This window comes from Lupinus angustifolius, chromosome LG04 (assembly GCF_001865875.1).
Source record: "Lupinus angustifolius cultivar Tanjil chromosome LG04, LupAngTanjil_v1.0, whole genome shotgun sequence".
In the NCBI taxonomy this organism is placed as follows: Eukaryota; Viridiplantae; Streptophyta; class Magnoliopsida; order Fabales; family Fabaceae; genus Lupinus; species Lupinus angustifolius.
Genome location: NC_032012.1, coordinates 3,778,903 through 3,791,858, shown reverse-complemented (window position 1 = coordinate 3,791,858; position 12,956 = coordinate 3,778,903). Strand labels below are relative to the sequence as shown.

Below are 12,956 nucleotides of genomic sequence, written 5' to 3'. Positions count from 1 at the left end.
TAAGTGACATTTAAAATTCTTACCATATAGTACATCTTGACATTCAAAATTTAAATTATTTTCCAGATTGTATCACGAAGTAAGGTCCTGTAATTTCGCTTTGATCCGTAAGCAAATAGCCCACCTTTATGAGAAATACAACTGGAAATTGATTTGGTCCAAAGTATGGAAACTTCTTCTCCTGTGCATAATTATGGTATTAATGTTTGAGTTTAATATATATAAAAGTTTTTGAGTTAATTTATATATGCACCAGAGTTCTTTTATATTGTAAAAACATCATCAATCGGTTCATGTCATACTCATCCTCCTGTTAACTAACAAAAGAAAAGTATGATGTATTAACAAAGTAAATTTTTTTACACGAATGAATGGTTTTGGCCATAAATTACAATATTACCGTATCGATCATCAAACTGATCAAGGTATTGGTATAGTGATTCAACTGATTCATTAATTAAAGTGTATACATGTAAAGTTAGATATAGATATATTTTATACTAATATTGATGTTGAAAAATCAACAAAAAAGACAATAACTACTTTTATTTATAACACTTATTAAAAAATATAAATGATAGACCATGTTTTAGATGTATTAAAAATGTAGTAGTTGTTTATTTGATCCTCCATACCAATATTTTGGTAAAAATATTTATTAAATTAAATGAAATCGATCACTATGACCAGTACGATTCAATTGAAAATCAACTGATGTGACAAATATAATTACATGGCTAATATAATTATTATATCATGTTGATATTAAAACTAATTTATCGGTTGAACCAGGCACAAATCAATTTTCATAACATGATAAATGAAGATTATATGGCGATAGTGTGAAAAAAAAGTAATCTCTCTTAAATGTTTTATCATTTTGATTTTCTTACAATATTAATGTTGGAGTTTTTTTCTAACCGTGTGGATGTGAGTCATCTCTAAATACATCTTTTTAGTTGTAAGAGTTAAATCCACAATGTTGTGGATGGCCCAAACTTCAACAAAATTACCTCATAAAAATAGTTTTAAGTCTTTACAAAAATATTATGGAAACATTATTTTTTAGAGAGTAATATTTATGTATAGTCAATATAAAAAATTATAATCAGTCACTATATCATCTATAATTTATTTGAGTTATTTTCTCTAAAAATATAATAATAATTAAATATCAATAATAGATGATGAAGTGACAGTCACACATATTTTTCTCTATTTTATTTACCCTTAAATTTGAATAGCTTTTATTCTAGTCACTGACACAAGCAACTTGGTTTCAAATAAACAAAGACTGAGTGATACATTTAGCCATTGAAAAAAAGAATTCCTTCAAAATAGTTTTCTAAAATTTTAAACAAAATCTAAGTTAAAGATAAAATTTAGGGATTTTCAAAAAAATCCTTCCATACTATAAGAAAATATTTAGTTAACAAATAATATTTTATCTATTAATTATTAATTTACAAGTAATATATATCATTTTTTGTAATGTATAAGAATATGCTATCATTCTTTCAAATAATTAACTTATTTACTAAAAATGGGTTAATATAGTAATGCAAGCTTTCACTAAATTTAAAAGTTCAAGATTTCTAAAATTAATAAGTATTGGGAGAAGTATCTACATATTAAAAAAAAAATATAATTCTCACTGGATGCTGTTAATACTTAATGGTATGAAAAAAATAATTCCTTATTTGCTGAACCGTTTGAGAATTTTGGAAATGTATTTTACGTTTTTTAGGAACAAATATCTCATATATTTTTGGAAATAATCAATTTGACTTTATTATGCTTAAAAAATCATAATTTGATGATATCCAAGCAAAGCAAGTGCAAATAAAATGGCAATGAGAGGGGAAAGGACAATAAGAGCATGGTGTACACGTGCATATGATTTCAAGTCCTGAAATTTATTACACCCTTCTCTCTCTCTCTCTCTCTCTCTCTCTCTCTCTGCAAAAGCACAACGCACGAAGTGAACAAACACACTCAGACAGTGAATGAATAGAAGAAGAAAACAGATTCATAATAAACAAAGTGGGTAACCCATAAAAGGAACTGAAACCTTCTCCTTCATACTCTATCTTATGAAACATGTTTTCTTATGTTGTTCTGTTCATTCAGACAGTTCAGCAAGAGAGAGAGAAAGAGTGTGTGAATTATTATTCTTAGAGCATGAGTGAAAAGCATCTTCTTCTGCATTCTTTCTTACCTCTCATCAATCATTTTGTTTTTAATGATAAGGTTCTTCCAACCTTCTGCTTCATTTGTCTGCCATTATTTTCTTCTCTTGTTTCCATCAAATGAATTGAAAACCACTACATGACAATGGGGGAAGACTCTTTAGCACCACTTACATTTGACAGAACTGCTGAACAGGTCTTTTTTTGTTGCTATATTTTATATTTGTTTGTATGTTTATACCAATTCTGTTCTTTCTACACTGCCTCGTTTTATACCATTTCAAAATTATGGTTATAATGTTTATAATAGTGTTCACGTGTTCTCTCACCATTTCTTTTCACATGTTTCCAAAATTTCAATTTGTTTTGGTTCTGAAACGAAACCCTTTAAAAAAATGATTTTTAGTTGTCTGGCCCCGTGATTGTTATATATTTTTCTCTACAACATGCATAAAACTATAATGGGTGTCCAAAATTTGGAACTTGGAAGGGAATTACTGCTGGTTTCTGTTAAAAATTCAGAATTATTTGTCTTCTGAATTATTCATTTATTTTCCGGATATTTGTCTTTCCTTTTGGAACAGTGATTTTTATTACTGTTTTTATTTTGAGATTTTTCAATACATTGCTCCTCATAATGCATTTCATTTAGTGGCAGTGATATTTAATTGTTGTATTCTCTTTGTCAAAGGAGGGAGAAAATGGGTAATTTTCTCTTCCAAGTTATTTTTTCTCAAAAAACAAGTAAGCATAAGAAGGACCAGGTGTCAGTTTGGTTCTTACATAACAACCCTCCCATTTTAGTTCGAACAATAATTCGGATGAAATGCAAATGCATCATATTTTGGTTTGGAGTAATTTTCTTATACCTTAGGAATTTCGAAAGGTAGCCTTGGCATAACAGTTGTAGTTATTGCCATGTGACATGGAAGCATATGTTCAAATCGTGGAATCAGCACTCTTGCAAATGCCATTTAAGATTCCTTTCCCAAAACTGAAGAAGTGATTTGTGTTATTTTCAGGCAATTGTATCTATAAAGAAAGGTGCATACTTACTTAAATGTGGTCGCCGAGGAAAGCCGAAGCTCTGCCCGTTCAGACTTTCTCCGGTAAGTATATATGAGATTGTAAAATATTTGAAGTTTTTCATGTGATATCTTATTGCATTTTGTTCTCCAGATTTGTTATGTGAATATCAAAGTTGGAAGATCCAGATTTGTGAATGTTCCAAAATATAGTTTTCCTTGTCTTTGGCTTTTGAATGATGTTCATTCCTTACTGTTCTCTCAAATAAGCTTCTAATTGAGTTGTTATTTGAAGAACTAAGGCTAGTTATTTATATTTGGAAATTTTATGTTGTAGCATCAATTGCTGTAGAAAAAGTAAATGCTGCTTCTAATGTACACAAGTTAATTAGATTTGTTGTTGTTCTTCTTCTGCTATTAACTGTTAAGTGCTATATCCACTATGCTATCTTTAAATTCAGTTTGTCCCATAAAAATGTATAGTTTCATGAATGACAATCATTCTTGGGTATGAAATTTCATTTATTTATTCTCCTTCATACATTATGATATAAGTTATTAAATTATGTCTTTCCCCCTCATTCTAGGATGAAAGGAATTTGATATGGTACTCCGGGCAGGACGAAAAGCATTTGCGATTGAGTGCAGTTACTGAAATTATTCAAAGGCAGGGAAATGTATGTAAACAAACATCATTGAGATCTTGCTTGATGTACTATCCACATGAATCTGAAGGTTCGAAAAAGAAATGAAAAGATTAAAAAAAATGTTAAGTCTTCTAATAAATGGTTTACCATTTTCAGATAAGGTCGCATGGGCATGAGGAACCTGGAAAGGATGATCTTTCATTTTCACTAATCTATGCTAATGGTGGACGATCTCTTGATCTGGTAATATTCGTCATTTTAACAACACATATAACTGCAGTTGTTTTTCTATATCCTTAGTTGGAATGATTTATTTATTTTAATTATAGATATGCAAGGACAAAGCACAGGCTGCTTTGTGGTTTGTTGGCTTGAAAGCCGTGATTCCTACGTGCGAGCATCCTAGGCCGTTTAGCGGTTTAAGAAGCTGCAAAGGAGTGCAGAGTTGTGTTAGTAGTCCAGCTGGAATCTTCCGAAGAAAGAAAAATCTTGGCCTTCTGGATGAATCTTCTCAACTAACACAGGTTTCATACATCTTCTATGTTGATACTTTATATATAATGACTGTTGGGCTTATATACTAGAAAGTGATGATGAACAAGGAACGGAAACTTCAAAGTTTGTTGCTAAATGTTATGAATATGATAATAAATGTGACAAGAAAAAGAAATAATGCTCTGCATTTTTTGATGTAGCTCATTTCATATCATTCAGCTTCAAAAGAGATGTGCTCTATCTTACTGAAGAAACTATGTTCACATTAACAAGTATAATTTCAATAGATTCTATGTCTATGCATATGAAGGAAAAGAGAAGCAAGAAAATGGATACATGTAGTGGCGGATCTAGGAATTTTAAGTTACAGGGGCAACATATACATAATTTATTGCATTAAAAATATATCATTTTTATAAATGAACATATTAGTTACTATTGTGAGTACATGGGATATTCAATCCTTACGCTTGTAAACTATATGTAACCATTTTTTGGGTACTACCAACAAGTATTGTTCTCAGGAATCGAACCTTTGCCTTTTTGGTCATCTTGGGAATCTAGCGGGGCTTTAAACTATTAGATCAACCCCTTATTGGTATATAACTCTTTGTGATAATAGTATTGCACCACAATGATGAAATTTCAAAATGTTACATGATTTATTTTTTATTTTCCGTACTATAAAACACATCTCTCTTCATATGAGTCACCAAATAATCATTCAACAACTCACCTCTCAAATAATTTCGCATCCGATTTTTTATAATACTCATACGAGAGAAAGCTCTTGTACTTATCACCATTTGTTTCAAAGTAACTCTAAAAGCAAACACACAAATAGCTATGAGCATATAATACCGGGAAAAGTGTACATAGTATTATTTTTCTTGTAATTCTTGTGGGGGCACATGCCCCACTATGATCAATGTAGATCTACCCCTGGATATATGTAGCTATACATGAGTGTGAATTTTGAAATATAATGTGGTTCTTTTCCAAAAAATTGTCTTAGAAATATAATGTGACTTTTATGTTTTATTATAATTTTGAAGGTACATAGCGTATGTGCAAGTCCTACTTTGTCACTTTCAGAAAGGTGCTTTTCTGATGGTTTATCATATACATCTGAAAACGTTTATTCCAGAACTCAAGGAGTAATAGATAATTCAGTCCCAAGTTCGTCATATATAGATGCTGGTATTCTCAGTAAGGTTGAACCACTGCATCTTGACAGGGAGTACAAGAAAATTTTGTCCTATAGGTCTCTGATGCCTCCTGCCTCCCCGCGTATGCGAAATAGCGATGTATTAAGGGATGTGATGGTATGGGGTGGAGGTATTGGAGGTCGTTTAGGGATTGTGAATGAAAGGTTTGTCAATCAGCATGGGATTTATTCTTTAGTGCCGAAGTTACTCGAATCCACTATGATGTTAGATGTACAAAATATAGCTCTAGGAAGTAACCATGCTGCCTTGGTTACAAAACAAGGTGAAGTTTTTTGCTGGGGTCAAGGGAAGTGGGGAAGGCTGGGGCAAAAAATTGATATAGACATTTGCTCTCCGAAACTAGTTGATTCTCTGAACGGTATGCATGTAAAACATGTTGCCTGTGGCGAGTATCATACATGTGCTTTGACAGATTCCGGTGAAGTATATACGTGGGGGAATGATGCTTGTAACGCAGATTCGGGTGATGAATGGAGAACTAAAAGTCAGTGGATACCCCATAAACTTTCTGGTCCTTTAGATGGTATTAGTATTTCAAGTATTGCTTGTGGGGAATGGCATACTGCAATTGTCTCTAGCTGTGGGCGGTTATTTACATACGGAGAAGGTACATTTGGAGTTCTTGGCCATGGCAATCTTAGGAGCTTTTCTCAGCCTAAAGAAGTCGAGTCTCTAAGTGGTGTAAGGGTGAAGTCTGTTGCTTGTGGATCATGGCATACAGTAGCTATTGTTGAAGTCATTGCTGACCGTTTTAGGTATAATACTGCAAGTGGTAAACTGTTTACATGGGGTGATGGAGATTATGGGAGGCTCGGTCACGCTGATAATGGAAGAAAGCTTATACCAACATGTGCTTCACAACTTGTTGACTATGATTTTGTTCAAGTGTCTTGTGGAAGAATGTTTACTGTTGCACTTACTACTATGGGCAAAGTTTTTGCAATGGGAAGTACAAAATACGGACAGCTGGGAAATCCACATGCTAGGGACAAAGCAATTATGGTTGAAGGACTGCTTAAACAGGAGTTTGTTAAAGTGATATCATGCGGTTCATATCATGTTTCTGTTTTGACTTCTGCCGGGAGTGTCTATACATGGGGCAAGGGTCAAAATGGTCAACTCGGGCTAGGCGATACCGAAGACAGGAATACACCTTCTTTTGTTGAAACTCTAAGAGACAGGCATGTAGATACAATAACTTGTGGCCCAAGCTTCACAGCTGCAATCTGTTTACACAAACCTATTTCTATCAGTGATCAGTCAGCTTGTAGTGGTTGTCGGTTGCCGTTTGGGTTCACAAGGAAGAAGCATAACTGTTACAATTGTGGACTTCTGTTTTGCCATGCTTGTAGTAGTAAAAAGGCTATAAATGCATCTCTAGCCCCAAGTAACAGCAAGGCTTTCCGGGTTTGTGATCAGTGCTTCGATAAACAACAAGGAAGTGCTTATTCTGGAATGGCATCAAAGTCCAGAAGTCATAACACTCAGCAGGTGCTGAAGCATCAAAACAAAATTCCCTATCTGACTGAGGATAGGGGAGAAACAACCGTGACGCAGGGTCCATTGTTATCTCTCAGTCAATCATGTTACAGGAAAAGCATGCCGAGTGGACGGAAGGACTGGAAAAACCAACAAGAAAGCCAGCAGCACTTGGAAGATAGTTCTTCGACATTTAATGGAGTGTCACGATGGGGGCAGGTTCCATGTCCGGACTTATTCAACGTCAATTGTGCAAAAAATTCAGCTATGCATGTTTCTTCATGGAAACATAAATCAGCTACTGTTTCACCATTGAATATAGAATCTGCAGTATGCAACCTCCCTGTTGCTGAGACATATACAACAAAGTCTGATAAGATGCTCATAGAAGAAGTTCAGAGGCTGAGAACTGAGGTAATGACTCCATTTATTGGCACCCTTAAATTCCTTCTAGTTTTAAAATTTAAAAAATATATGTTGCAATGCTGTATACACATGTAAAAACTGTGAAAATGAAATTTTTATGAAAATTCCTTTATAACTCAACGAACAAGTATAACTCACTAACAAGTACAGGAAAAATCATTATCTTATTTTGAACCACAAGTAGCTATTCTGTCTATCTATCATCTATCCGTATACAACCATATTGAATAATGACAAGCTGACAATCATAACTCCACAGTAGTTTAAAAAATCGTAAATTTCATTTCAACATTAATAATGACTTTAGTTTCACCTCCAAGCTATTGGACCATATCTTTGATGCCTTTCTTTCCCTCTCACTACAGGTTTTATTTTTCTTTTAAGCCATATGTTGTTCTAAAGTTTCATTTAAAAAGGACAACTAAAATTCAAATTCTTTCCATTTTAACAAGCTGTATTCAGTGTCCAAGTTTCCTTTGGGATTAAATGTAGTCACATTTTAGCCCTTTGTTAGCAATTTATAAATTGAAGTTTATTTGGTAGTTCGAATCACATGCGATCTCTATTGAGTGTGTTCACTTCAACATGCTACTATTTCATATAGGCTAGGAGACTTGAAGAGAAATGTGAGCTCAAAAACCAAAAAATACAAGAGTATCAACAAAAAGTTGAGGAGAGCTGGCTTGTGGCTAAGGAGGAAGCTGCCCAGAGCAAGGCAGCAAAAGAGGTCATAAAAGCTTTAGCATTAAGGGTAAGTTTATTATTCTTATTGTAATTATTTAGGTTTAAGTTAGAACGCCAGAATTTTCAACGACCTTGATAGTTTGATTTGAATGCTAAGCATAAGGTAGACGAAGAGATTACAAAAAAGTTATAATGTTAAATTTGTTGTATTACTTATCAAAATGGTAGCATGTGAGATTGTTGCTTCAGAAGTCTTCATCTTTCTGAAATAGGACTCATAGTAAATAAAATAAAATAAAATTCTAGCATGGTTGGATCAAAGGTTTTCCTCTATTTGAATCATTTCGACGAAAAATATGTGTGATATTTCTGCGATATTAGATGTTACTTCAATGATAACTTATAATTTGGCCTCATCACATTCCTTGTGCACAGTAATTGATATAGCTACCATTATTGCAGCTTCATACATTGTCAGAAAAAGACAATGGTGTACAAGAAGAAAGAGTTATACATGAATGTCCACCTACTTTGGCACACATACAAACAGATATCAAGAGTCCAAAAGTTGGCAACATTGACAGTCTATCTAATTCCCCTATAGTATTTTCTGATACATTAAAATCCAAATTTGAGAGAAACATGCTCCTAAAAAATGATAAATTATCGGAGAACTCTAACTTCAATAGCGCAGAACCACAAGAAAGCAGCGCCGACGGCTTGAAGGCTGAATGGGTAGAACAGTATGAGCCTGGTGTTTACATCACATTAACAACCTTATCAAGTCGGAGAAAAGGTCTTAAGCGAGTGAGATTTAGGTAATTTCTATTTTAAGCTTGTGTTTAGCCAAAATAATATAGTAATGAAACTTGCATAAATTATAAAAAATTTCCTCACAAACTCTACTATGGGCTAATTTGGACCATTAAGGAAAATATTAAAATGGGACCAAGTTTTTACCTAATAGGCAATCTAAGGGTAAAGTTGTGCTCTAAGTAACAATAGGCAATTTAAATGTTACTGCTTCACTTATGTCTGCACACTTACACTAGTGCCTTACATAGTATATGTCTGAATTTCCATGGCATGTGTGTTTTGCAGCCGGAAACGATTCTCGGAGAAGGAAGCTGAAAGATGGTGGGAAGAGAATCAAGCTACAGTATACCATAAGTATGATATTGAAAGATATACAAACACTAGACAAATTCAGCTGAAAGGCTGATTTTTTTATTTGCCATTCATTTTTAGTAGTTTTCTCTGTAGTTATTGGTTGGTGGTGATATGTTTGCTTCAGGTTCTAGATTAGAAGTTTATCTCAAGAAATAGGAAGTATTCTTGTATCTAAGCATCCTTTGCTCATGAGTGTGTTGGGGCATTCCATCTTGTGTACAGACACCAATAACAGTGTCTCTTGGTTTTGTTTTAAAGGTTATTCTAGTAAAACTAGTCTATTTTATTTCTACAATATAAGAAAAATGATGTACATTTTCTTATAAAATCAGCCTACAAAATTTCCTATACCATAAAAAAATGATTACAAAATGGTATTTTGTTTATTGGTGATCGGTTTATAAATAATATAAGCCATTTCTTGTTACATTAAAAGAATTGTAGGATGATTTTGTAAGACTTTTCCATCACAATTAAACCATGCCACTTCAATATTCACAGTACTGGTATAGAACAAATGACACCCACAAACAGTATTTATAAAAATATACTGCTATATTTTTTAATGATTTAAGAGAATAAAATAAAATAATGATTGCCTACATGAAAAAAAAATCACTTGATTCTCATCGCAATGTGAGTAATGTTATCCCTTCTTAAGCTATGAAATGAATCAAAAAATAACTTGGCAGTAACAATTTGAAACAAAAGTAAATTAAAAGATCTATTTTAAATATAAATATATATTATGGAACTGAGTTAAAAGTAAAAATAATTAGAGGGTGTAATAGATTTTTCTACACTTCATATTTCATTATCCACCATTCATATTTAATTATTATTAACTTTTTAAAAAAGTAATACAAATAAATGATATAATAAGTATATATAAATTTTTATACTAAGAATATATAGATATTCAAATATATATTGCTTTTTGAGCGTTGGTGTATAAGATAACTTACATTTTTTAGGATTTGTCTCCTATGCAAGGCAATCTTCTGAGAGTAAACCCCACCCGTCAATATATATTGATTATTTTTTTGGTTACATGAGGAAAATAACAAACAAGCTACAAAAGAACAGCAGAACAAAGAAAAGGAATAACAAAGGAAGGTGGAAAGCAAGTAACTCCGCACGGAAAGCATTTCTATAAACAGAACTTCTAGAGAAGCCACATATCCATATCCCATTTTTGTCCAAAACCGCACCTCCATAACCCATACATCTCCTGCTAGAAGAGTAGCTCCCATCAATACATAACCTCACAAAATCTATACCATGATGCTGTTGATCCATATGAGCACTTGTAACCATTGCTGAATTTGTAGATAAGCGAGAGTTTGGAATAATGGTTTCTGAATTCTTCGACACACCCTTCCAAGTTGTAACATCATGTAAAATTTGATGAAGGATATAATTAATAGGCCAAGAGGCCCCACTAAAAATAAACTCATTCCTAGCTTTCCATTGCCACCAAAGAATTGCAACAATTAGTTATATATGCCGCTGCTTGAATAAATTACAGAACCACCGATGGAAAGGAACATACTGTGCAAGAGGAGGAAGACTTGGAAAACTGTTCCAAATTACTTTGGACAGCGGACAAAGACGAAATAGATGATCAATATCTTCTACATTAGCACTACACCTAGTGCATATTGCACCAGCTGCAAGATGACATCTGAATCTCTTGTGGTTCGTTGGTAAAGCATCTCTACCAAGAAGCCAAAGAAAAAACCTCACCTTTTTTGGGGCGTATTATTAGTTCCTGCCCACCTCAAACAATCCTCCCTCATAGGCATCAAAGGCACAGGAATATCCTCAATCATCTGCCGTGAATCAGGAGACAAATTAGTATATAAACGATCCAGATTTCAGTTCACATTGTCCCATAAATTCGCCACTTTTAAAGAAGTGTCAGAAATATGGACGTAGGGGACCTTATGACAAAGTCTTCATGTTCCTAGCCAGTCATCATACCACATAGAAGATTGGCATGAACCCAACTCAGTACTATACCCCTGACAAATACTTTCTTTAGCTCTAGTGATTCCCTTCCAAACATAAGAGTCCCCTACTTTATAACCCCTGCAGTAATCAAGTTTCCAGGAACGTATTTTTGAGATAGCACTCTAACCTAAAATGTATCCTTATCATGAAGGAAATTGTCTACCAGTTTCCCAAGCATGGCAATTTTGTTGAAACGACGAAGACCCAGGCCGCCCTCCTTTTTTGGAAGAGTAACATCATTCCAAGCAACTAAATTCCAGCTTCGTGATTAGCCTCCTTTAGCCCAAATACAGTTACGAATCAACTTATCAACATGATCACAAACTGAATCTCGAAGCCAAAGAGACTGCATGGTATACACAGGGAGGGAGGTTAAAACAGACTTCGCTAAACATAACCTGTCAGCCTTATTCAATAACTTGTTTTTTCAAGAAGCTAAACGAGAAGATATTTTATCAATGACATGTGTAAAATTGTTCCTAGTCACACGGCCCTTCAAAAGAGGCGAACCCAAGTTAGCAACTACATTGATGCCAAGAATATTTGAAAATTCCTGCTGTCTAGAGTGATCAATATTTTTTGAGCAAAGCATCCTAGACTTCTCAAGATTAACTTTCATTGCTGAAACAATGCAAAAATCATTCAAAGTTTTGGAAATTAACTACATCTGGTCTTTCTTTGCTTGACAAAAAAGAAGAACATCATCAACAAAGAAGAGATGTGAGATCCCAATAACCTTCTTAGTGATACGAACAAGATGTCAAGCTCCACCATTCACCAACTTTTGAATCTGGATTGCAAGTCGTTCCATACAGAGAACAAATAGATAAGGAGATAGAGGGTCCCCTTGTCTAAGTCCCCTCTTAGGACTAAATGAAGGCAATTTCGACCCATTCCACAACACAGAGATACTAGCCGATTAGACTCCCCACATAATGAGATCAATAATAGCAGTAGGAAAACCAAAATCAGAAAGAGTGATCCTCAAAAAACCCAGCTTACTCTATCGTGGGCCTTTTCTAAATCAATTTTCAAAGCAACTAATCCACCACCTCTTTTATGGTTATGAAGAGTATGCATAATCTCCCGAGCTAATATAATATTGTCCTTGGTAGCTCGACCAGGGATGAAACTACCTTGAAGAGGACCAACTAAATCATTCACTACACGTTTAAACATATTCACCAAGACTTTAGTGATCACCTTATAGGCCATATTACATAGGCTAATAGGTCTCAAATCCTTAAAATGGAGGGGATTTTCCATTTTAGGAATGAGGACAATAAGAGTTTCAAGAAGGGTTGGATTAGCCTTACCATCCCTGAAATCCGCAGATACCATGTGATGAAGATCTCTCCCAAAAATATGCCAATATTGCTTATAGAAGAAGGCATGAAAACCATCTGCACCATGAGCTTTGAAAGAGTGCATAACCATTACTGTTGAACGAACCTCCTCAAGAGTAACATGCATAACAAGATGCTCCCTTTGTCCACTGGGATAGAGGGAGGACGATTCTCCAAGAAATAATTTGGAGAGACCTGACAATCTATTGAAAACAAATTTTGAAAGAATTCTTGTGCTTTTCTCTTCAAAGTG

General features: G+C 34.0%; 1 protein-coding gene across 2 annotated transcripts; it reads left to right on the top strand.

Moving 5' to 3' along the window:
• On the top strand, positions 2,207-9,454 carry LOC109345155. 2 transcript variants are annotated; one of them, XM_019583978.1, is made up of 9 exons: positions 2,207-2,385; positions 3,212-3,298; positions 3,802-3,891; positions 4,018-4,104; positions 4,191-4,385; positions 5,412-7,478; positions 8,095-8,241; positions 8,637-8,992; positions 9,276-9,454. In XM_019583978.1, the coding sequence occupies exons 1-9, from the start codon at positions 2,329-2,331 to the stop codon at positions 9,394-9,396; spliced, it is 3,207 nt and encodes a 1,068-aa protein (XP_019439523.1). In that variant the 5' UTR covers positions 2,207-2,328; the 3' UTR covers positions 9,397-9,454. The 2 variants fall into 2 exon arrangements, with proteins under 2 accessions (XP_019439523.1, XP_019439521.1); XM_019583976.1 differs by having other exon boundaries at positions 8,622-8,992.

Bases quoted from the DNA above. Each gene is read 5' to 3' on its own strand.
- LOC109345155 (XM_019583976.1), top strand. From the start codon at position 2,329: ATGACAATGGGGGAAGACTCTTTAGCACCACTTACATTTGACAGAACT. The intron at 3,892-4,017 runs GTATGTAAACAA...TACCATTTTCAG, and splicing joins TTATTCAAAGGCAGGGAAAT to ATAAGGTCGCATGGGCATGA. The intron at 4,105-4,190 runs GTAATATTCGTC...TTTTAATTATAG, and splicing joins GTGGACGATCTCTTGATCTG to ATATGCAAGGACAAAGCACA.